At 54.1% G+C, this 24,113-nt stretch overlaps 1 protein-coding gene across 1 annotated transcript in view; it reads left to right on the top strand.

Annotated features, from left to right (window-relative positions):
* Positions 1-4,794: 4,794 nt before the first annotated feature.
* The window catches only part of NFATC2 (nuclear factor of activated T cells 2), a 99,201-nt gene continuing 79,882 nt past the window's right edge, over positions 4,795-24,113 (top strand). The window contains exon 1 of the mRNA XM_075527700.1: positions 4,795-4,924. Coding sequence (XP_075383815.1) covers positions 4,795-4,924 — 130 coding nt within the window. The remainder of the gene's footprint in view (positions 4,925-24,113) is intronic.

The raw sequence follows: 24,113 nt of genomic DNA on the forward strand, positions 1-24,113 counted from the left end.
TCTCTCTTAATTTTGTCATCAGAAGAGGCGGTCTTCTCTCTTTCTCGCTTTCTGCTTCACATTCCTGTTGACAAGCCACATGGAGCCATGCTGATGGCAGCCAGAGGCCTGGAGATGCTTCCACCACGATTGGATCCATAAGACTTCCCACCCACCAGCCTGTGATCTTCCTGCATTTGGCATCATTGCATGTGCTAAAGAGGAACTTATGGACTAGTATTAGATCTATGGGCTAATATCAGAATTATGGACTTGATCTAGACTGATCTGGGCTGTGTTTTCACTATCCAATTGCTCTTTGATATAAAGCTCTCTCTTACACACATATGAGAGTCTGGATTTCTTTCTCTGGTCCACCTGAACTAACAGAAGCACTCGCATCTTCAGTGAGTGTTGCATGAGGGTGAGTATCGAGTAGGAAGGCTGATGCTTTTGTAGTACATTATCAGTGTCACCTAATCCTTGTCAACTTTGCGATGATGTTTATTGTGCGTAGTTGTGTAAGATTCTTGCCCTAAGCAATTGGGTGTCCAGTCAGCCTCATAGAGGAAGACCTTTACAGACAGATCTAATGAATATTTTCAATTCATCACACCCCTCTCTTTGACCATCCCTCCCTCCATCCATCCATCCATCCATCCATCCATCCATCCATCCATCCATCCACTCTTATGGTTGTTTGTTTCTATCAAGTTGGCTCAGACGCAAGCTGACCTCATGTATTAGGGAACAACATGTCTAGTCCTGTGCCACTCTCATGGCTTTGGCGTTTTGAGCTGGTTATCATGGCCATTATGTTAATCCACCTAATTGTGAGTTTCCCGAGTTTTCACTGATCTTATACTTTACCAACCATGATGCTGTTTTCTAGAAATCGGTCTTTGATGATGACACACCCAAAGTAAGTGATCCAGAGTTTCGCCGTCTTGGCTTCTAAGGAGCATTCTGGCTCTATTTCTCGTCTCAGACTGATCTGTTTGTTCTTTGGCAGGATGTGATGTAGTTCATATTCTTCACCCACACCCCAGTGGGAATGTATCAGTGCTTTATCTGTTTTCCTAGCTTTCACACGCATATGAAGTCATTGAAAAGACCGTGGTGGCTTGGGTCTGGCACATCTTTGTCCTCAAAGTCCCATCGTTGCTTTTGAACCCTGCAAGGACGTCTTTGACAGCAGATTCTCACACTGCTTTCCACTGTGTGTTTTCTTAACTGCGGCTTCCACGGACCTTGATCGTGGATCTCTGCTCATCCAGTCACCCATCAATCTGCACGTCACAGTGAGGGAGGCAGTGATGGCCCCTGCCTTGGGAGAGCTCTGAGGTTGGTGGAGGTAGAATTCCCTGATTGGCTAAGTCTGGGTCATGGGGCCATGTCTTCTGGGGTGGAAGTGGGGAGTGTTCGTGGAACAGCTGGGCTTTGGGCTCTACCAAAATTTGGCTAACAAGGTGCCCAAAGGTACACACCTGGGTGTTGTCAGAAAAAGAGGGGCATGATTCTGGTTACATACAATCAGGAGTTATCCAGTACATTAGAGGCCTTTAATTGCGATGGGGTAGAGAGATGGGGAAGGATGTCTGGCGGTGGCCTCTCTCTCTCTCTCTCTCCCCGCCCCCCTCCCTCTAGCTTAGGGGAGAAGGCTGCTTTTCTTGTTTGTGCCTGGCAACATTTCAGGGGCCAGATCATGGCCTGTCATAGGGACCAAGGAGTGTCTCCTTCTAGAGACCAGCCTTTCAGGGTCCTCCTGGGCCATCACCCTTCCTTCATTTGCCTCCATCTCCCAGTGATCCCCTAAGAGGCTTGTTGTGTACACAGTCTGGTGGTACTTGCAATCGGGAGCCATAAAAGAAGGTTCAGAACCAGAAATCGTCTCCCAAGACTCTGAAAGTTGGTGAGTCCCCAGCCCGGCTTCAGCCCTCTAATGGGGGTGGGAGTCCACACGGGTGATTCTCATCCTGCTCACACATGGGAATCACCTGCTTATGCAAAATACTGATGTCTGGGCCCCACCCCCAACGCTTGGGCTGCTGGGTCTTGGGTGGGGCCCAGGCACTAGCCAGTGGGCACGGCTCTCCAAGTGATTCCAGTGGGGAACTCCCCCCCCCCCTTCTCCATGCAAGATGGGAACTGTCACTGTGCTTCTCTGCTCCTGGAATGGTGAAGGGCGAGGGGGCTGTCTGACTTCTACGCATCACTGGATCCCCACACTCGCAGCAACGCCACTTTCCAGGCAGGTGCTCACTCTTTGTGAGATCAGTGATCAAGCCGCTTTGCACCCATCCTCGTTCAGTGGAGGTGGCTGCCCCGAAAGACCAGCACCCTTCCCTCTCCTGGCATGTGGAGGAGGCTGGCCAGTCTTCACTCGGGGTCAAGCTCAGGGTGACCCAGCTGCTTCTCTTGCCTCAGCTCCTGCAACACGCGGCTGCGCTTTAGAAATGGTGGGAAGTTAGGGTACAAAGTACTTCGGTTCAGGCTCTGTTGGGTTCGCTTTGCCTGGCCCAGATATATACAAGGGTAAATGTATATTTTGCCACCTTCAGCCAAATCGGTCTGAGACCCCTGGAAGTGTTTGTTGGGGTGGTACTGGTTTCTTATGCAGTTTGTGACCTCCAATATTGTTCCTGACGCCCACTTGGGGGCTTTTTACAAATGGGCAGGCAGGATAGGATTCCATGGTCCAAATACCTTGGACAGGCAAAGGTAGGCAGATATGCATTTCCCAGTGGTGGCCAGGAGTGGGAGGGACAAAGGAGACATGGTGGAGATGTTTTTGTTTCGTCCCTTGGGGAGTCACTTGCTAAGACCTCAACAGGCCCTGCCTGATTCTGCGTCGGCCTTGCAATTGCTGTGTTTGGCAGCCACCGCGTCTCTTCATCTCACGGAGGGTCTTCCTCCTTTGTGCTGAGGGTCTTCTTTTAGCAAGCACGATGTCTTTCTCGAGGCCCTGTCCTCTGCTGACAACAGGTCCAAAGCACATGAAATGACGTCTCGGCTTCCTTGCCTGTTTCTTCCCAGATTTCTTTGTTCTTCTGGCAGTGTGTGGGATTTGGGATTCGGGGGCTATAATTCAAATGCATCAATTCTTCTGAGATCTTTTTATTCATTGTTTGGCTTTCCCCCCCGCCCCCGCATCTGAGGTGATTGAAACACCATGGTCAGGGGTCCCTCAGTCCTCCAATGGACACCTTTTCTCTTTACTACCTTCAAGCGGCCTTGTGTAGCAGAGTCGCCCGTGCAATGATAATGTCGCTTGATTTCCTGGCTGCTGTTTCCACCAGCACTGAGTGTGGATCCAAGTAAAATCTTTTTCCGGTTTTCGTTATTCCCCATCCAACTGTCTCATGGATGTGAGGCGATTGAAAACACCGTGGCTTTGATAATATGGGGTTTTTGTTTCCAGGGATGGAAAATGTGGCAGTGGCCATTAGGGCAGGTTGCACACATAGCTGATGTCACTCATTTTACGGAATTGTACCCATGAAAAAGGCCGAATTGGCAAAAGCTGTGCTCTTTATCTTTTTTAGAGCAACAAAAATCACCGCCACCACCACCACCCACATTCCTGAGCCTCGACTCCAGACTTAAAGGAGGGAGCTGAGAAGCTGGCTTTTTAACAAGCATCCAGGTGTAGCATCCAGGTGCCCTTGTTACCTGCCAACCCTACTTCCCTCTTGTTCTTTCTCTAACTCAGCCAAGCCCTATGGCATTTGCTCTTGCTGATCTCACTGCCAGAAACACTGCCCACAGATCTTCCGGCTAGTCCAAACGCCCCTTATGTAGGCAGGTCTCCCCCCATCCCTGGTGTGGCCCCACCGTCCTGAGTGAATTCCCTCCCACCACTTACTCCATGTGTTTGTTCCTGCTCTTCTCCCCCCTCGCTCTAGAACCTGGGCCCCTGAACACAAATGTCCCCAGCACCTGGCACACAGTCGGCACCAATAAGGACAGACTTAAGGGACATCTGAGGACCCCCCTGCCCCCCAGGCCCTCGGGAATGGCGTCTAGGGATGTGAACTGGTCAAGTCATGTGGGCCAAGAGGCACCTGTGGGCCAAGAGGCACCTGGAGAGACCCTGGGCGTGGCAGGGAGGGGTGGCTCTTAAGGAGCCTCGGTGGAGCACTGGTTAGTGCTGGGCTGCTGCCCTGAAGGTCGGCGGGTCGATCCACCAGGATTGCCAGAGAAGGCTAGTGGGCTATGCCTGCATCTTTGAGTGGGCTGGGTGTCCCTAAAGAGATAAACCTCTCCTCTCCCTAAATCAGAACTGGACCCGCTGGCATTGAGGCAAAACGGCAAGGGCCTGCAGCTCTCTTGTTTAGACCCTGGGTCTGCAGGGCGCACCGCGCTCGGCCAGAAGCTGCGAGGCGCCCGAGTCTGGCGATGACCCCAGCTGGTGGTTCCCCGCGGTGCCCAGCAGTGCAGCCAGGGCCGGCCTCCTTCCTCCCGGGGACCGCGGGCCCGACAACCTCCTCGCTCGCCCTCCCTCCCTCCCCGGTCCCTGGGCGGCGCCCCGCCCCCGGCCGGCCTGGCCGCCCTGTCCCCGCCCCGTCCCCCTCCCCCGCGGGCTGCAACAGGTGCCTCCCGGAGCAGGAAGCGCGCGCGCCGTCGCTCAGCGCGTCCGGACCCGCTGCGCCGCGCCAGCCCGACCCGGCGTGCGTCCCCACGAGGAAAGTGACCCCCGCGTCGCCCGCCTCGGCGCTCCACTGCCTGCCGCCCCGCCACCCCGGCCAGGGGCCCAGAACCCGGCGAGGTGCGCGCCGAGCCCGCGCTCTCCCGAGCCCCACCAGCTCCCAAGCCATGGACGCCCTGGAGCAGCAGCCGGACCCCGACGGCGGGGACGCCCCGGGCCACGAGCCCGGGGGCAGCCCCCAGGACGAGCTGGACTTCTCCATCCTCTTCGACTATGACTATTTGAATCCCATCGAAGGTCGGTGGAGGCGCCCCGCGGCCCCCGGCCTGGTCTCGAGTCGGGCCGGGGACGTGGCGCAGGGGAGGGGGCTCGAAGGGCCCCGGGCCCCAGACATCAAGCCTCCTCGGCGGGCGTCTGGGGTGGGGGAGGTTGGTCTCCCCAGCCCAGGTGAGAGGAGGGGATGCGCTGCGCAGTGACGGCTTCCACCCCTAGAGGGCGGTGGGCGCGCTCTTGCCCCGTGGGCGGCGGCGGTTTCGAGTTACGGCGACTTTCCCCGGAGACTTGGTTCGCAGAGCGCGAGGGTGCGAGCCCAGGGCTGGGGGAGGGGCCCGGCTGGCCATTTGCCTGGCCCTTGGGGGAGTCAGAGGGCTAGGATTTATGTGCCTTTGGAGGGAGGCAAAGGAGTGGAGTCCGTGGGGAGGGGGCTGTGCAGAAAGAGCTTGCAACGGAGCCTAAGTGTCAGGGCGCGGGAGGCGGGTCCCCTCCAGAAGGCTCTTTGAGCCAGCCGGCTGCGCGCCCCCTCGCCTGGGCCGCGACTTGCAGTTGAAACGAAGGAAGAGGTTGTCTGCGTTCAGCGCATGGGGCGGGTAGTGTGACTGCTCTTAGGACCGGCCCATTTCCTCCCTGCGTCCTGTGGCTGCTGTGTTAGCGAATCACCCCAAGTGGATACGGCTGAGCTTCCAGATCGGGTTAAACGCTCCTGGACCCGAGTCCTATGGAGGGGGCTGGGTGTGGGGAGAGTTGGCGTGGGAATCCCCGAAGATACAAGCTATTTCTGGGTAACCATCTGCTGGTCAGCGCCTTCAGTGGCCCCGTGTCGCTGGCGCTGGGGACTTCCCCAGGCCAGGCTGAGGCTCATCTGTCATTTCACTTGCTCCACTGGAGACGTTGTCAGCGGGGGAGGAGGTGGCGGCGCACACAAACTCGCTGTTCTTCTCTGGGTAGCAGTTTGTCCTGAAATAAAACAAAGAAATACAACACCCACCCCACCCCCCCAGGTCTCCCGATTTTGTCAGGGGGCTTGTCCTATCCCTCTGTCCTTGGCCACCCCTGGTGAAGGTGCCCTTTGACTTGGGATCTTCTTGCCTTCCCTGGAATCCAGGAGATGGTAATTAGTGATCGTTGTGCGTTTTAGCTGGAGATGGAAGTAATTAGCCATCATAAGCGACTGGCCCTTCTAGAGCTGCAGCCTGGAAGCCTTTCTTGTCTTGGAAAAGATACAATTAAGAATCTGCAAACGATCCCCGTGCACATCAATGGCTTTTGTGTTGGTTAAGATTAAAGTCATGTTTTGCAGGGAACGCCCCTCCCAGATTCCCAATCAACCAACTTTATTATTATTTTTTTATTTTGCAGGGTAGATTTCCAGGGAAATCTTTTCCAAGTCAAATCTAACGGGAAGGGTTTTTTTAAATAGTTTTTTTGGCAAGTGATGTGTGGTGGCAGCCAGATGGGTGACTGGGATGACCACCGGGACAGCCCTGGAATCTTGTTTAAAATGTTTTTTCTTTTTGATAAACTTGAGTTTTTTGTAAGGACCGTTTCAGATTTGTGAAGAAGTTGTAAAGATAGTACAGTCCCTGCAGACTCCACACCCCAGGCCCTCTGGTATGCACACCTTGCTTTAGCGTGGGGCCCTTGTTCCCGTGCATGCGCGGGACATTCTTATTAACCCAAACCAAAATCAACACTAAAAACATCCCCACTGCCCTCGAGTTGATTCCAAATCATAGCGACCCGATAGGGCAGGGTAGAACTGCTCCTGTGGATCTCTGGGAGGGACTGTAACTCTTTAGGGGAGTAGAAAGCCCCGTCTTTCTTCCTCAGAGAAAGTGGTTTTGAACTGCTGACTTTGTGGTTAGCAGCACAACTTGTAAACACAAACAAACAAAACCAAGCCCACTGACAATGATTTGACTCCCACTCATTTTGACCCTGTGTAGGCATTCCAGGCTGGAGATCTTTCTGGGCACAGCCAGCCTCAACTTGGGAGAAAAGATAAGGCTGTCTTGGAACCCCCACCCCCCCACCCCATAGAGGGTTCCAAAGAGAAGGGACTCAGTGGCAGTAGGTTTAGTTTTTAGAGTTGGTATCAGCTTGGTTTGGGGTTTGGCCATTCTCATCCCGCTGTCTCAAGGGTACACGCTGTCAACCTATAGTTATCACTGTTGATGTTGACCTTGGTCACCTGGCTGAGGTCATGTCTGTCAGGTTTCTTCCCTGTGCTCTCCCCTCCGCGCCCCTCCAGTGCTGGCTGGAAGGAGTTGCTCTCTGCATCCATAGGTCAGGGTGCTCTGCTCCAGAATCCATTTGGGAATGAATGTCTGCTGGCCAGGAAGCACGGAAGAGCCATCCTGGGAGGGCAAGGGTTATCTCAAGCCTTGAGAAGCTAGGGAGAGATGCTCCAGATGTGGGCCACCTCTGGCTTTTCCAGGTGGAACTACCCGAGAGCCAAGACCAACCCTGCTCTTCGGGCTGTTATTGGGCTTCGGGCTAGATGGCAGTGCCATTGGTAATACACATAGTCTCTACCCTGATGACCGGACCGGGCCAGGCAGACTCGAAGGAGAAAGGATGGCTGATGAGGAGGTGGAGATTGCGAGTTAGGTCGCTAACCACGAAGGCCAGCAATTGGAAACCACTAGCAGTCCTGTGGGTGGAAAGACGAGGCTGCCTGCTCACATAAAGAACATCTCAGGAACCCACAGGGGAAGTTCTACTCTGTCCGGTAGGGTCACTCTGGGGCAGAATTGACTCGATGGCAGTGAGTGTGGTTCGGTAAAATTCCAACACCTTTAGGAGATAGACTTTCTGGGGGGGTGGGGGGGTGGGGGGAGCAAACCAAGGGACCTAAGTTATCTCCTCAAGAGAAAGCAGAGCTGGCCAGTGGCAGGGCTGAACTATGAACCCTGCACCCCTGCTGCGGAACCTGCACTCTGGGCCATCGTAGGAGGCCTCTCACCCTGTCCTTTGTGGAGAGACGTGTGCAAAGCAGTTAGTTGTGTGCTGGTGCTAGACGAGGTTTGAAGCACTTACTGGCAGAGTGGACTTAGGGTCATTTTTATCTCTTTGTCCCTCTGCTCAGGTATAATGGCTAGAACTAACGATCCTGTGGATTGGTGACAGGGAGCTCTAGTGGTGTAGTGCAGTGGTTCTCAACCTTCCTCAGGCCGCGACCCTTTCAGACAGTTCCTCATGTGGTGGGGACCCCCCAGCCATAACATTATTTTCGTTACTACTTCATAAATGTAATTTTGCTTCTGTTATGAATCGGGCGACCCCTATGAAAGGGTCATTTTACCCCCGAATGGGGTAGTGACCCACAGGTTGAGAACCATTAGTGTAGTGGTTATGCGTTGGGCTGTGATCCAAAAGGTTGGCCGTTTGAAACCACTAGCAGCTCCGAGAGAGAGAGAGAGAGAGAGAGAGAGAGAGAGAGAGAGAGAGAGAGAGAGAGAGAGAGAGAGAGAGAGAGAGAGAGAAAGAAAGAAACCTAGACTCTACTCCTGCAAACAGTTACAGACTGAGAACTGCACGGGGGAAGTTCCACCCTGTCCTATGGGGTCGCTATGAGTCAGTATTGATCCGATGGCAATTGCGTTTGGTTTGGGGGTAGTGGTTATGCATTGGGTTGCTAACTGCAAGATCAGAAGTTCGAAACCACCAGCCAATCCCAGGGAGAAAGATATGAGGCTCTCTATTTCTGTAAAGAGTTATAGTCTGGAAAACTACAGAAGCAGTTCTACCCTGCTCTATGGGGTTGCTATGAGTCAGAATCCACTGGACGGCAGTTAAATTTGGTGGGTTCTCTTTTCTCCTTCATAAGATTTTGGGTGGTCGTGCTTGAATTAACATGGACTGCAGTCCTACGAGCACGAATCCTTGCTTTTGCAAATAATCAAAAAATTCCAACTCCATTATTACTGAGTCGAATGCAACTCGTGAGGCCGCAGCTTGCTTCTGTGGAGTGGCTCCTGGGTTCGAACCACTGACCCTTTGGTTAGCAGCTGCTTAACCTCTGCACCATCGGGGCTCCTGACTTCAGTTGGTGTGAGCCAGTATTCATTCACCCAGCTCTCGCTGCACCTCCCCTGTGTACCATCGGGAGCAAGGCCTGGCTCCTGCCCTCACTGACTGGGCACCTTTGTTTACTCTTGGGTCTCACTGTATTGACTAATGTCTCTCGGAGAAGGAGGCCTGACAGTGGGGAGAGGGCGGGAAGAAGCCTAAAGTCTTGCCTGAGGCTCACAGGAATGCCTCTTGCGTTAGTGCACCCTGGAGGCAGGATTGAGGAGCAGGCTGTTTTTCTAGGAGGGGAATATCTGCCTTTTCTGTTTTCTTGAGGGTTTTTATGAGGGCCCAAACCAAACTCACTGCCATTGAGCTGGTGCTGACTCCTAGCGACCCTGTAGGACAGGGTAGAACTGGTCTTGTGAATTTTCGAGACTGTAACTGTTTACGGGAGTAGAAAGTCCCATCTTTCTCCCGAGGAGCAGCTGCGGGTTTCAAACTGCTGACCTTGCAGGTAGCAGTTCAACGTGTAACCACTACACTAGCGGGGACTCCTTTTTATTAGGAAGGGGCGTTGAATTACAAGGCTTTTTAACATCTCTGGAAAAGGTACTCTGTTCTCCTTAGGCCTATTAATATGTTGACTTAATAGATTTCTGAATGTTATACACCTCATTTGGTAATTGAGAATTTTTCTTAATGGGTGCTGGTATCTAGTTGACAGAATTTCCCCCAGTGATATTTATGAATGGTATTTGGCTGTAATTTTTGTGCATGTGCGCTGACAGATTTAGGCTTCTTTCCATCTCTCTGTTTGGGGACAATTTATGTAGTGTGGAGATTCCTTGGTTTCTGATGATGTGGCAGAAATCTTCTGGGAAGCCATCTGGGCCTGGCGCCGTCTGTGGGGTTGTTGGTTTATAGCCGGCCTGTTGGGTGTATGGAAATTGGGTTAAGCTTTCTCTTTCTATTGAAATCAATTTTGCTAGATTGTATCTTTCTAAGAAATTAGCCATGTTGTCTCAGTGGTTTCATTTTCCCCCCCCTGAAGGTGTAGATTCTTCCCATTTTTGATAGTAGGGGAGATAGTAATGGAAAGAGTGGGGTCCAGGGTAGGACTACTGCCCCCACTTTTGGGGAGGTGAGGGTGGGGGGCAAGAGTGTAGGGTCCTTTAACCTGTCAGCTGTTAGCAGGAGTTCTCACTTCGGCACACCTGCCGTTCATCAGCGGGGGAAGGGCACGGGAGGGCACTGGCAGTGCCTGGTCACCACCAGAGGATCCAGGTCTGGCTCAGGCTGGGTCTGGGCTGATGTGTCGGGATGCCCACTGCCCCAGAAGCCCTGCCCCCACCTCTGTTCCTCTCAGGCAGTGAGTGCTGTCTTAGCATTTTGCCCACTGCGACTTTCCCGCAGGGAATGCATTCCCTTCGCCCACTGCTTATTGCCTGGAAGCATCTATTTCAGGGGTGTGGAGACTTTTTGGGCCACAGCCTTTTGATATGGTCATAGAAGCTGATACTCACCCCCTAAATGTGCATAATTCATACGTGGCTTGTCTACACACAAACATATGCATACCTCCTGTGTGCGCTCCCTTCCATGCAGTCCCCAAACCACACACCTGCACCGGCTTCACACCTGGTGTTTGCATATGTATGTACGCACCATGCTTCACACACACACACACACACACACACACACACACACACACACACACCACATGCTCACTCACAGACACCAAGCACATATGCCGAGCCTTCTGTTTCTCATACGGGTTACAGCCGTCTGAGACTCACTCCCTACTGTCTCCTGTGCTCCAACTCCAAGCCCCTGCTTGTGGTGTATTCACGGGGACAATAAAGCCTTATTCTTCCAGCAAACACTTCGTGAATGCTGGTTGGGCGCCAGGCTGTGGGGCTCTGGCGAGACGCTAGGTGTGGCCCCTGCCCTGATGCAGCCCTGGGCATTGTGGGAGCCAGCCTGGACACACGGAGGGACAGGCGTGGCTGTGATACGGTACCTACCCAAAGGCTTGCGGTGCTTACTAAAAATAGAGTGCTGCCACTGTGCAAGCCGGTCCACAACCCCGTGATGCGGAGGCCTGCCATCCATCCATCCGTGCAGGTGAGGGCCGGCTGGCTGACATCAGCCTGCTCTGGACAAATAGCAGCTCTAGGTATGGCTGGGAGGGTGCACTGAGGCCTGGGATTGAGCAGGAAGTGGGTGCGATGTTGCCTCAGTCGTTTTGCAGTATGGAGTCCCAAGTCCCCCCGCTTCCCCTGAGGAGGGGCCCCCTGGGCTCAGCCACTAGTTAAGCACCTGAGCAAAAATGGTGGTGCCCCCGCAAAGGACTGTGATCTGTGTGACTGTGAGTGGGCACAGACTGGGCAATGGCTAACAGCAGCAGCTGCGCTCTGGGCCTTGGCTCGTGCTCCCAAGGGAGGCTCTTCCAGCCCCCCAAACTGGTGCTCCCTCGCTTGGCTCCCTGAGCGCAGTGGCCCTGTAAGGTGGTAACTGAAGTGCTTTGGACAAATACAGCCGGGGCTCTTCAACCTGGACTCTGTGCCAGGATCTCCCGGGTCCCCTTCTGCCTGGTGAAGCCAGACCCCTTGGGGTAGGTGATCTCTGCCACACACCAGGCAGGGGTCCGAGGAAAAGCTGGATTTGAACTTGGGAGTTTGGGGTCCAGAGTCGGGCCCTTCAGCACTGCCCCTCACAGCCAGAATGCAGCCAGCCAGGGCAGGGACCCTATCGAACAGCTAGCTGCCCCTGCCCTGGGGTGGGGGGTCGGGGTGTCCCCAGTGTGGTAGCATGAGTAACGCATTCACCCCTTATAGTTGTAGCGATGGCATGGCCCACCTACATCTGCCCGTGCCCCAAAGGTTCCCTGGTTATGCAGTGAGTTAAGCACTGGGCTGCTAGTCATCGGCGGTTCAAACATACCCGCAGCTCTGCAAGAGAAAGAGGAGGCTCTCTGCTACCATAAAGGTTTACAGCACCCAATACTTTAAGGGGGCACTTCCACCGCCCTCTGGGGTCACTGTGAATTGGACTGGGCACTATGGCAGGAGGTTTGGGTTTAAAGGTACAAATGGTTTGTGCTCAGCTATTAACCCAAATGTGGTGGTTTGAGACCCCTCCCCCCACCTCCAGCCGTGCCCCGCGAGAAAGGCCTGGCAGCGGCTTCTGTAAAGATAAAAACAAACCAGCAAGCACAGAAACCTGTCCCCCACGTCCAGAGGAGAGAGCAGAAGTGCCCCCTCCCGTTTCCAAAGCTAACCTTGGCTGAAGCCGACTGCCTCGTCTTTCCCCTGAGACGGAGCTAGGGGTTTAGACTGCGGGGGGCTGGGCTTCGGAGACACCAGGGCTCTCTGCAAAGATTTCAGCTCTGCCCTGTAAAGCAGGGATCGCTTGGCTTGGGATTCGTGTGGGGATTAATGGGTCGGAATGGCCGAGCGTGGGATGGCAGTTCCGCCCTGTGATATTTCTGTCTGCATGTTCTGCGGGTGAGAGGGCCCCTGTTACCCCCATTCTAGAGGCTGCTGACTGGACAAGTCAGAGCCCCAGAAATCAGAGTCCCTCCCTGGACCTCAGGCACAGCTGTCCCACCCCCACCCCCAAGCCACAACCCCCTCCTGTGCTGCTGACTCTGCCTGCTAAACCCACCAGATGCTAGATGAGTCCCTGTTAGCCATAGGATGGTTCTGGGTCTCCAGGCTCTGTCTTTCTCACCCGTGAAATGGGGTGGTGAAGTGGTGCCCTTTGCTGGGGCTGATGTGATGGGAGTGGGGGACAGGCAGGGGCGGGTGCAGGTGCACTCTGAGAAAGCAGTCTTGCTCTCCTGACCTCCTGAGGGCAGTGACTTTTGGGAGGAGGAAGTGGGTCTTTGGCCTTGGCCTTTGGTGAGATTTGACCTTCAGAGAGTCTGATCCAGAAGATGGTCCAGGCCAGGGGCTGGCACCCGTGGCCCTCGAGCGACCTGCGGCTCTATCAGTACTCCGTATGTACGTGTGGCCATGAAGTAAGATGGGGAAAAAAATCTAAAGGTAAAATTAAAAAAAAAATCAGATAATGGCGATTCCATTCATGCGCAAAAAATGTATTTATAGCTCACGAATAATTTTTGGTCTAGGCAGAGAAGGGCGCACGGTCTGTTGACTGGAGAAGAACTGGCAGAGGGCTTGAGCTCAGCGGCACAGCAGGGTAGCTAACCCTCATGGGTGCCTCTTAGGACTCCAGAAACTCATCTGTCCCCATCTCACTCCAAAGTAACCCCCCCCACTCCCGAGGATGGAGGCTCTCCTGGGGGTGGAGGGTCTTTCTCAGGTATCTGACCCCCTGACCCTGTGGGATCCCAGAACCCGGGCCAGGAAGGGGTGACCCACCTCCCCCGTAAAAGCAGCCCTTGGCTTCCCCTCCGAAAAAGGGACTTCCTCCTCCTCCAGCCCCAGCACCGGAAGCAGCCACAGGCTCCCACCAAACTCGCTTCCCCTCGCTGCTTTGAGGTCAGTTTTGCTGATCACTGGAAATGAACTCAAGGGCAGAAGACCCCGCACTCTGGGGAACCTTCAAAAGCCGTCGGGGCGGAGCAGGAGGAGGCAGGTTCCCCGCAGCCAGACCCACTGCCCTTGGCTTTGGTTCTGAGCCTTTCCGATCCTTCCTTCCAAGCATGCAAAAGTGGAGCTCATGGGAGGGTTAAGTCCACGTGGCTGCGCCTCCGTTTACACAAGGAGCAGTGTAAGGCCAATTGCATTGCTGCTTCTGTCTCCCCTCTCCACACTCTCCCACCCCCTAACTATGATGTTACAGCAAGTTCCAGAATTCGTCAGCTTGCCTCCTTCCATAGATGCCATGCACATCTCATCTCCAAAACCGAACGCTCTGCGGCTCACCATTCTCGACGCTAAAAAGCAACAGGCAATGGTTTGTTCATATCCAACGACCCAGGGCCGGAGCGGCTCTGTTTATCTTCAGAAAGATCTTTGTACACTTTGTTTGTTTGGATAGAGATCCAACGAGGATCCTCCCGTTGTGTGTACATGATCGCCTTTCTGTGATGAAAATCCCCAGCGGCTGGATTTTCTTGCCGCGTGGCTGTGCCGGGGAGGGGGGGGGCGGGAGGGAGGGAGCCTGCCCTCCTGCCCCACTCTGCCAGTTGCATCCCTCCAGTGTCTTTAACAAGTTTTTCTGTTCCCCCTGCATTTCCTGTCAACTGGAATTCTGAGCTAAAGCTTTGGGTTTGTAAGAGTTCTCTCCCTCTCTCTGTGTGAAGGGAATCTATACCTAAGGCAGGCCGTGAGCGACACACCCAGAGCTGTGAGATTTCCTGAGTTGGCATTGAGGACCCTGCCTACCTTCTAATTTGAGGTTTGGGGGGCGGGGGGATGGGAACAGCATGTTCTCAGCTGGGTCTGTTTTAGTTCATAAAATGCATTTCTTCAAACCAGCCCTTCCCATGTGCATCTTAATCCAGCCGTGCCTGGGTGAGCTTTCTGGAGGAGAGCAAGTGGCTGGCCAAGCTCAGGATTTTATAAAGCCCCTTATCAAAACAGACCTGCTCGGGCATGCCTGTGAACAGGAGGGGTGTTAAATGAAGGAGCCTGGGTGGGGAGTGGGAGGAGTGGTTGGTGAGGGGGGCTGGGACCCAACTAAAAAAAAAACCCCAAACCAAAAACTCAACCAACTAACGTTGGGTCTGAAATGCATGCAAACGTTCTTTCAAAGCCAGAGAAAGGGTCCATTTACTGAGGGAGCTGCTAAGAAGGTGGGCTGGGGGACTGGAATCCCCAATGGATGACATCACTGCATTGCCACGGAGACAGGCGGGCTGTCATTTGTGAGCCGGGTTGGCAGGGACCACTGATGCAGTGTGCCCGCCACCGGGAACCTGGCACGGGATTGATAGCTCCGGGAAAAGTGTAAACAGAGAGCCACCAGCCAGTTGAACCCCCACTTCCAACCTTGCCCCTGCCAAGTGCTTCCTGGTCCCACTATCCTTAAGGGGAAGTTTCCAGTGGGAGTGTGACGGGGGATGAAGGATACATAGAAATGGGGTTCACAGGCTGTGCTGGGGGTTGTGAGAATCACAATGGGGCAAAGCCATTGGTGTGGCTGGCATTGTTGCGAGGGGGGGCAAGTGTAAGGTGGGGATCTAGGCTGAGCGGGTTAGAGGGTGAAAAAGAGGGGGTATACCCTGCAACCCCTGGCCCCTTAGAGGCCGGACCAGGGCAGGTTTGGCTGTGGCAAGTGTGTTTGGAGGGAGGATTATCCGCAATCTATTTCTGGCCAATTCCTCTCACCAGATTTTTCCTTCTGCTTTGGGGGAGGAAGCTGTCCCTCTCACTTCCATCCCTGCCCGAGGGCTGGCCACTCTTTTGTTAGAAGCTGGCTCCTCTGATTCCAAGTTCAATCTGCAGGGGCTGCCTCAGCACTGAGCTGATATTTTTGTATGCTGACTCACAGCGGCCCTGTGGAGAGCTTAGCACCTCCCCATCTGCTTTCCAAGGCTGTCACCTTTATGGAAGCAGCCTTGCCCCCCTATGGAGCAGCTGGGGGGGTCCGAACCTCTGACCCTTCCCTTGGCAGCTTAGCACTTCACCCTTGAGCTACCAGGTCTCACCCTAATATTAAAGACTGTTGCAGCCCAGCAGACTCCATGCCATGGTGACCCCGCATGTGCCAGGGTAGACCTGAGCTCTATGGCATTGGCACTGGGTCAGTTCTCCCTTGGCACTTCTCTGAGGGGCATGGGCACCTCCACCCTTTGACTAGTTGGCCATTTGTGGTCCTCCATCCCCCACCCCAGCCTCCTCACGCAGTGCAGCCTGCTCTCAGCCATCATGCAGGGATGAAGCCGTGCATGGGGCACATTCTGAACGACCCCATTTACATCAAGCTCACGAATGGGCCCCACCAGGCTACAGAGAGAGGGGCTGCTCTGGGGGGTGGTGCTGGGAAAGGTCCCTCTCTTGAGTGGTGGACACACAGGTGTGTGCATGTGTGTGAAAACCATGAGATGTCTATTAAGCATTTGTGCAGGTTACGGCATGTGAATTACACCTTGATTTGGATCCCGGCTCTGGGGCCCCTGACTGCTTTGGGGACCTGCCTCACTCTTCCCCATCTGTAACGGGGGTGTGGATAGTACCTGCCTCCCAGCGTGGCTGGCAGCTGCAGAGAGGGATGGGCCCAGCGTGAGGTAGCCCAGCACGGCGGCGGCTAGCGGCTATCACAGTGAATGGTAATAGGAAGGACTCTGAACTTCCCCAAGTGAATGGTTTCCTTGTATTCCTTTTTTGCTGGACACGTGTGCAGCAAAGCATGCACCGAGTCAGCCATTTCTACAGGCACGACGCCCTGATGGTGATGACATTGGAGGTGTGGCCTCCTTTTCTGAGCTGCTGCCCTGCCCCCCTGGACTGCAGCCCACTGCCCCTCAGGCTCCTGTCAGCTGCGGCCCAGATAGGTCAGGGTCTCTGAACCTCTTGAAAGCAGGAGGGACCCATGGAGTGGGGGTCATTCAGCAAAACTGTGCTTCATTGCATCCCAACTTGAGGATGGAGACGAGGCAGCTTGTCTGCCAATGCCCTGGGCCCCATGCCCACCCCACATCCTGACCCCAATTCAAAACCCGGGTTTGAGGCACATGGGCTTCTTGCAGACCCCTTTGCGCCCCCCTCAACCCCAAAGCAATGGGTGTCAGTGGGGGGGTTGGGGGAGGGCGTGTGTGTGCACTTGCTGATGGCTGTGCCAGCCCCTAGTCCACAGGCATGCCGCCCTCACATTATTGTGGGGCCTGGACGCCTGGCCCCATGGCAGAGGGCTTGGAAGCAGCAGTGAGCCCTGCCCGGCTGCTGGAGGCAGACTGCTGTCACCACTGGGCAGGGTCAGCAAAGCGAGCTGGTCAGGCGGCTCTTTTCAGTGTTCTGCATTGAGACAGGAGCTCCAGCTGCCTGCCAGCCCTTTCTGGAATTTCTGGACCTGACCTCTCTGGACAGACTTCCTTGCATTTGGTTCTGCCGCTCTGTCTGTGTCGCCGGCGAGGAAGCGTGTGATGGCCTGATTCCTGTCGTTCACACACATGAGTCACTGAGTGGGGAGCCTGGGGACTCTTTCTTCTTGGGTGTTCAGGGGCAGGGGGGCAGTTAGGGTTCTGGAATGCAGCCTGAGGGTTGAACTTGGTATTGGGGGTGCTGTCTGCAAGGTCTCACGGAGGGTCTTTCCTGAGAGACAAAGCATTCGGCCATGCCCCTGTTCCTCTTTTTTGACTCTGCAGCCCCGTCTGCCCTGCGTGGGGAACTGGAGCAGCAGCGGGGAAGACGAGCTTGGCTTTCTTTACCTTCTCCTTTCCTTTGGGCTGCCAATAGCGGTGCCAACTTGTGGCATCCTTGGCGTTGCCCTGACGACAGACTGTGATGTCTCAAACCCAGGGCCGGGAGGCCATACCACCTTCGGGGGTGAGCTCACAGCATGGCAGGGCGGGCCATCTTGGACAAGGATGGCCCACAGCTCTGAGGCCTGGTTGCCAGCCTGTTTCCCCCCACCCCCTCTGCCCCCTGCCATGTGTCCAGCCCCTGGCTGTGCCCTTTCCACCTCAAAGCCATTCATTCATGTCCTGGCACCATTCCGTCCCACCCCCCCCCTCTTGCCCCCCCCCCCCCCCGTAGCCAACTCAAGGTGCTTCCCTAATTGGGTTTCTGTTTGACGAATGCCCTCTCTGCCTCCCAAACCACCGTCTGCCCTCTGGGAGCTCCACGTGGAGGAGGGGCCTCTCTGTTTGCTTTCCCCCAGAAGGCCTCGGGAGAGGGCGACACTGGGGGCCACCCCTATTTGTTGGGGTGCCTTAGGGGGAGCAGTGGACCTGAGAGAAGCCCCAGGGGAGCGGCTCACTGTGGCCTGAGTACTATTAAAAAAATGTTTACACAACCCTGGGGCAAACAGGGAGTTGTGAGTATCCTAGAAGAAAGAAAACCAAACCAAACTCAATGCTGCCTCAGAGCGACCCTGTAGGGCAGGGCAGAACTGCCTCTGTGAGCTTCGGAAAAGGGGCAGAGGCGCATCTTTCTCCTGAGGAGCAGCCGGTGCTTTCGAAGTGCTGACCTTGCAGGTAGTAGCCCAGTGCAGAACCACCGTGTACCGGAGAATGGAGCCTGGATTCTCAGTTGCCGGTGCAGGCTGCTTCCTGGGTGACATGGGGGTGGTTCTGCACTGTTATTCCAGGGCACCTTGTTTCCTGGGGGCTGGCAGCAGTGGCACCCTCCAGGAAATGGCCCCTTCTGTGATGAACAGCCTCTTAGAGTGACTAGGGAGGCGAGGGACCCAGATACTGAATCTTGACTCTGCCACTTAGAAACTGTGTGACCTGCGGCAAATTAGCGAACCCTCTCCGAGCCTCAGTTTCCCCACCTGTAGAACAAAGCGGTGTCACCTGCTTCAGAGGGTTCTTGTGAGACGAACATCACTCATGTGAAGTGCACACACGTGGTTGGCACAGTGTCAGCTCCTAGCAGCTTTCTTATCACAGGGCAGCACAGGCAGTCACCAACACTTTAGTAAGACTTAGTAGACCAGGGGAACGACGGTAAAGTCCTGGAAAGGGGGTGATGGGGGTGGTGTGTGTGTGGCGGGGGGGGGGGGGGTAGGATATGTCATCATTTTTTGCCCTCTCCCCATGTTTTCTGAAAGTCCGTATTGGGTGTGATGAACCAGGAGTCCCCAAGTACTGACTGGGCCGTGTGATGTTTGCAGACATTGTTTCCCCTTTAAGAAAAAACCAACTGCTTTTGAAGAGGTTGGGGCCTCGTGTGCCACATGAAGAAGCTGTTGTGAAAGGAGGCAAGTGCAGGGTAGAATTTCCCTCTCAAGATGATTCGTCCCACAACCATAATAATGACATAATGACAACCCCTTCTTAAAGTGCTTCCTCCGTGTGCCTGGAGACTGTGGGTCAGGCAAACCAATGTCCTCAAGGTCCCGATCGGGGGTGCGGCACCATCACCACCCCACTGTTACATGTGCGGAGGCTCAGGGCCCGAGGTCGTGCAGCCGGTGGGTGGTGGACCAGCCGTGCCAGGCCCCGTGATCCCCTTCCTGGCGTGAGTTCTGGAATTCAGTGCAGGCTCTCTCAGCTGCAGGGGTCAGAGGTCTCCTGAGATATGTGTGAGGCCAGTTGCGGGGGTGGACACCTGGGAGCTTAAGGCGGGAAGGGTGATAACTGAGCACTCTCAGCTGTGTGCTACAGGAGGGAGACTGCCTCGGCTGCTGGGAGCAGATGCCTCCCCGCTGAATCATGTCAGGGGCTGGTGTGAGTCACAGAGGGGTGCTTGGAGGCCCTGTTTGAGTGCAGCCTGGAGGAGCTGCGAGCTAGGAGCAGTGGCTCCAGCGGGAGGCGGTCCTGCCGCCCAGGGAACACTGGGTGATGTCCGGAGAGACAGTTTGGGTTGTCATTACTGGGGAGTGGTGCTGTTGGCAGCTAGTGGGTGGAGGCCAGGGAATGTTGTTAGGCGTTTACAAGCTCGGGATGGCCCCACAACAGAGAATGTTTTACACACAGTGCCAGTCCAGGAGGCCTGATGGTGTTGTGGTTAGGAGTTGGGCTGCTAACTGCAAGGTCAGCAGTTCAAGACCACCAGCTGCTCTGTGGGAGACAATGGGACTCTACTCCTGTAAAGAGTTATCATCTTAGAAACCCTCGTGGGCAGTTCTACCCTGTCCCGTAGGGTTGTTATGAGTTGGAATCGACTGGATGGCAGCAAGTGAGGTAGTAAAACTATAGAACTTGGGGTTGTGATTTCTTGGAGGTCAGGCCAGGTGCTTCCCATGGCAGGTGAGATGACTCAGGCAGATCTCCATCAGTACAACCCAGCCACTGCTTCTTGGATCCTCTTCTCCCGCTGGACTGGTCGGAAGGAGCAAGGATCTCACTTTTCACTGCTCGTTGGTTTTGCTTTAAGGTGCTACTGTGTCTTTAATGCAGAGCCCTGGTGGCCCTTAGCAGGTTTATCATTGGGCCCCTAACCTCAGGGTGAGCAGGTCATTACCACTAGCTGTTCTGCAGGAGAAAGACGAGGCTTTCTATGCCTGTAGATTTACAGTCTCAACCCACAGGGGCAGTTCTGCTCTGCCCTATAAGATCCTTATGAGTTAGAATCGACTCCATGCCAGAGGTGTGTGTGTGTCTGTCTGTCTGTCTTTAAGGTCTTTCTGATTCTTGTCATTCATACCCGCTCCTCCCCCTTAAAACAAAACCGAAAAAACACAAACTCACCATCACCACTTTCTGGGGTCAGGAGATGCTCTGTGTGTGGATTCTGGTGGTTACTGTGCTGTTAAGTGAATGTTTTCTATTTTACCCGTCTGGGTTTTCATATCCACCATCATGGCTACATAGAACTCATAGACAAAAGTCATGATTAAAGGGTTTATTAGGAAAGCTAACAGGCTGCAATGTCAGTGAGAAATGCTCAGGGTTGGGTTGTTTATCAGCACATGTTACAAGATCTTTCAGGTCTGCTGATAAATGACCACGGGGGCAAACCATCCTATGGTAAGGCACTCTTCCATTTCCATGGGTCAGTATTTGAGTGTCCAGAGACACCCCACTCTGCAAACCAGCCTCCCGCACAGAAGCACTTGGCTTTCCTTGCTCCGTGGGGTGGGAAGTCCATCCCTCTGTCCCATGCTCTGGGACAGCTGCTCCTCCCCTGGTACAGCCATCATCTGGATCCCGGAGTGTCACTGCACAGGGACCTCAGGTCCAGAGGACCAGCTCCACTCCTGACCCTTACTGGTAATGAGATCCCCACTCCTGCTTCTCACAGGGCTCATTTTATACACAGCAGGACTCCAGGGTACCTTGTTGGCACTTACTCACAGATGAATCCTATCAGTATCTTCCCCCCACCTTGACAGACCCATGCAGGGAAGGGTGTTTGGTGGGCGTTAGAGACCTGGGCTAGAAGAGCCATATGAAATAATTTAGTGGCCCTGCAGCTTAAAGGGAAGCTTTTTGTTGCTGTGTACCCCGGGGTACGTTTTGACTCATCAGCCCCATGTGGCAGGGCCCAACCAGCCCCACAGGGTGGTCTAGCTGTTCTCTGTGGGAGCAGGTCACTGCCATCGAGTTGAAGTTGACTCTCAGCGAGCTTATAGGACAGGCTAGAACTGCCCCTGAGTTTCCGAGACTGTAACTCTGTGGGAGTAGAGAGTCCTGTTTTTTCCCTGAGGGGTGCCTGGTGGTTTCAAACTACTGACCTTGTGGTTAGCAGCCCAGCATGTAACCACTACCCCTGTGGGAGCAGGCGGTCCGATCCACTGGGTGGTTTTTAGGTTGCCAGCGGTGGTCCTTCAGCAAAACTCACTGCAGCCAGCCCTTCACATCTACCTATGTAAATGAGAGCTTATTGAGAAAAGAGCTTGGGGCCAGGGGAGGCCCGAGGGCTTCGGGTCATCTCTCGACACTTAGAGTGCTGGCCAGCTCCATGTCTTTCCCCAGCATTTAGTGACTTCTGTTTCTGTTGTGTTTTTAGCCCTACGGTCTATGTCCGGGCTCTCGGCACTGATTTTTCCATCAGCGTAGTGGCGCGAAGCCCCCTGGAAAAGAGAAATCCAAGTGCGCCGCAGTAGGCATATTAAGTCAGTACGGTTTGCCGCGGGCCCAGGGACAGCAGAGATCACGCGCTAAGGGTCAAGAGAGAAGCACGGCCACTTGGAAGGCCTCCTGAGGACACGAGGTGGTCTGAGCGGGCACTCATTCCTCCCCGTGCCGGGCGGGCATCACACTGTCCTTCAAGGACAAAGAGTGAGGAGCCCCCGTTACTTAGGGATATTTTAATAATGTGGCCTTTGTTTCCTTTCTGAAATTTTCTGCCGGACACCTAGCGGACTACAAATGCGGTGTTTATAAATGAACCTCCTAGTCCATTCAAAGTCCTGGGGAGGAGCCGGGGGGCGGGGTGGGGTGGGGTAGAGAAGAGACCCTGTACTCCTTTGCTGAACTAAAACGAACATACAAAGTGCAAACCCACTGTCACGAGGTGAGCTTGACTCACAGAGACCCTATCCAGGGTTTCCGAGACTGTCAGGCTCATCAGTTTCTTCTTTCTCCCTTGGAGCGGCTGGTGGCCTTGAACCATCAACCTGAGGGCTAGCAGCCCAGTGTGTAACCCAGAACAAACACACATGCTTTAAATACTGTGCCTTCCAAACCGGGATGTTGGGAGCTTATGTGCTCTGGGGTGTGCGAGGGGTGTAGGGCTGGGAAGGTTCGCTTCCCCCCTGAGGGAGTGCTTCCGATAAAGCTGGCCCTTCTGCAGAGACTTCTTGTGTTCTGTGGGTTCACGGGCCCGGGGTTCTCAGAGTATGGTGACCTTTGCCGAGGGTGAAACTGTGCTCAGTTACCTGTTGGGGGAAGATGTGCCTGTATGTGTGCACCCGTACACGAACACACGCAAACATGACTTTATATGAAACTATGGCTTCGTAAGACAGACGCAGTTGAATGCATTCTTACGTCCAGCCCTGGTGGCATAGTGGTTAGGCATTGTGCTGCTAACTGCAAAGTCAGTAGTTTGAAACCTTTCTATTTTCTTTCTTACAGCCTTGGGGACCCACAGGGGCACTTCCATCCTGCCCTGTAGGGTCGCTGTGAGTCAGGATCAGCTCGATGGCGAGTTTGCCTTTTTCAGAATTTATGTTGAGAGACTGAGGCCTCAGGCGGGAGGGGGTGCTTTCTCAAACCCCCCACAGTGCTGAGATTTTAGTGGCAGACAGGAGTTTTCTAAGCCAGTACTACAGGACATAGTATCCCTCCCCCATCTTTAAAATTGACACAGGTATCTTTTGGGGCAGGCAACATCCTGCACAATAAAGCCAGGTCTCCTTTCTGCCATACTTACAATCAGACAGGACACAACTCCGGGCGACCCCACCCATGTGCAGAGGAGCAGAACCGTGCTCCCGGGGCTTCCATGGCTGCGTTTTTAACTGTAGGTTGCCAACCGTTTCTTCTGCAGCACTTCCTGGTGGGCTTGAACTCGGACCTTGAAGTTTGTGGACTTGTGCTTAGCCATTTGTGCCATCCTGCTGTCCCCTAATGGCTCCATCTCTCTTGCTAGAGCAAGTCATTGCTCCCTGTAACTTCCAGAGGGAACCTGCGTCTCTGCCAGCGATTCGTGTGTGTGTGTGTGTGTGTGTGTGTGTGTGTGTGTTCACACATTCCCTCCCCTTCCGTCAAACACAGTGCATGCGGCCACGCACCTTGCTCTTTTCCTTTCAACTCGGTATCTAGATGGTCATTTCATGTCCGTGCAGAAAGACCGCCTTTGTTTTTTTATGGCTGTATACTATTCCACAAGAGGCTTGGAGGTGCTGTCGGGTAAGCATTGGATTGCTAACCATGTGGTTGGTGGTTCAAACCCATCAGCCACTCTGTGGTAGGAAGAGGAGACTGTCTGCTCCCATAAAGCTCACCAAGCCTCAGAAACCCTATGTGGGGTCGCTGTGAGTTGGATTGGACTCGGTGGCAGTTGTATTGGTTTTGTATTAATAACCCCTGCAATCCTTTTTAAATTTAACTGTCCTAATTACCAGTTTGACTCATGTGCTGGGCACTACATTGTTGCTCGCTGTGGAGGAACCTCCAAGGTTATGTGTGTCTGGAATTTTGATAGATACTTTGAAATTACCCTCGGTATCGTGGCTATGCGTCGGGCTGCTAACCATGAGGTCAGCAGGTTGAAACCCACCAGCCCCTCTGTAGGAGAAAGATGAGGCTGGCGACTTCTCTAGAGTCGCAGAAACCCACAGAGGCAGGGCCCTCTGTCCTATTGGGTTGCATTGAGTGAGAATTGACTTGATGGCAGCGAGTGAGGTTTGTTTGTTTGTTTATTTAGAACTTATATGTATATACCTTTGATGTGGGATATTAACATCCTTGGATATTCCCTCAAATATTCAACATCGCCATTTCCGAGATTAACTTCTCATTCATTCAAGCACCAGGCAAATGCTTGAGAGTTTGTTTTTCTGCAGGTCCCAATCAAAGGCTGCACTGGGGGTGGGGGTTGGGGGGGAGGGTTGCGGAAGAGCAGGAGAGGGCTGCCCTGGGATTTACAGATTGGAGAGGGCAAGGTGGCAGGTTGGGGGAGAGATGGGTGAGACACAAGTCACTTCATAATGATTGGCTGGAATGGTAAAA

Source organism: Tenrec ecaudatus, chromosome 12 (assembly GCF_050624435.1).
Source record: "Tenrec ecaudatus isolate mTenEca1 chromosome 12, mTenEca1.hap1, whole genome shotgun sequence".
NCBI lineage: Eukaryota > Metazoa > Chordata > Mammalia > Afrosoricida > Tenrecidae > Tenrec > Tenrec ecaudatus.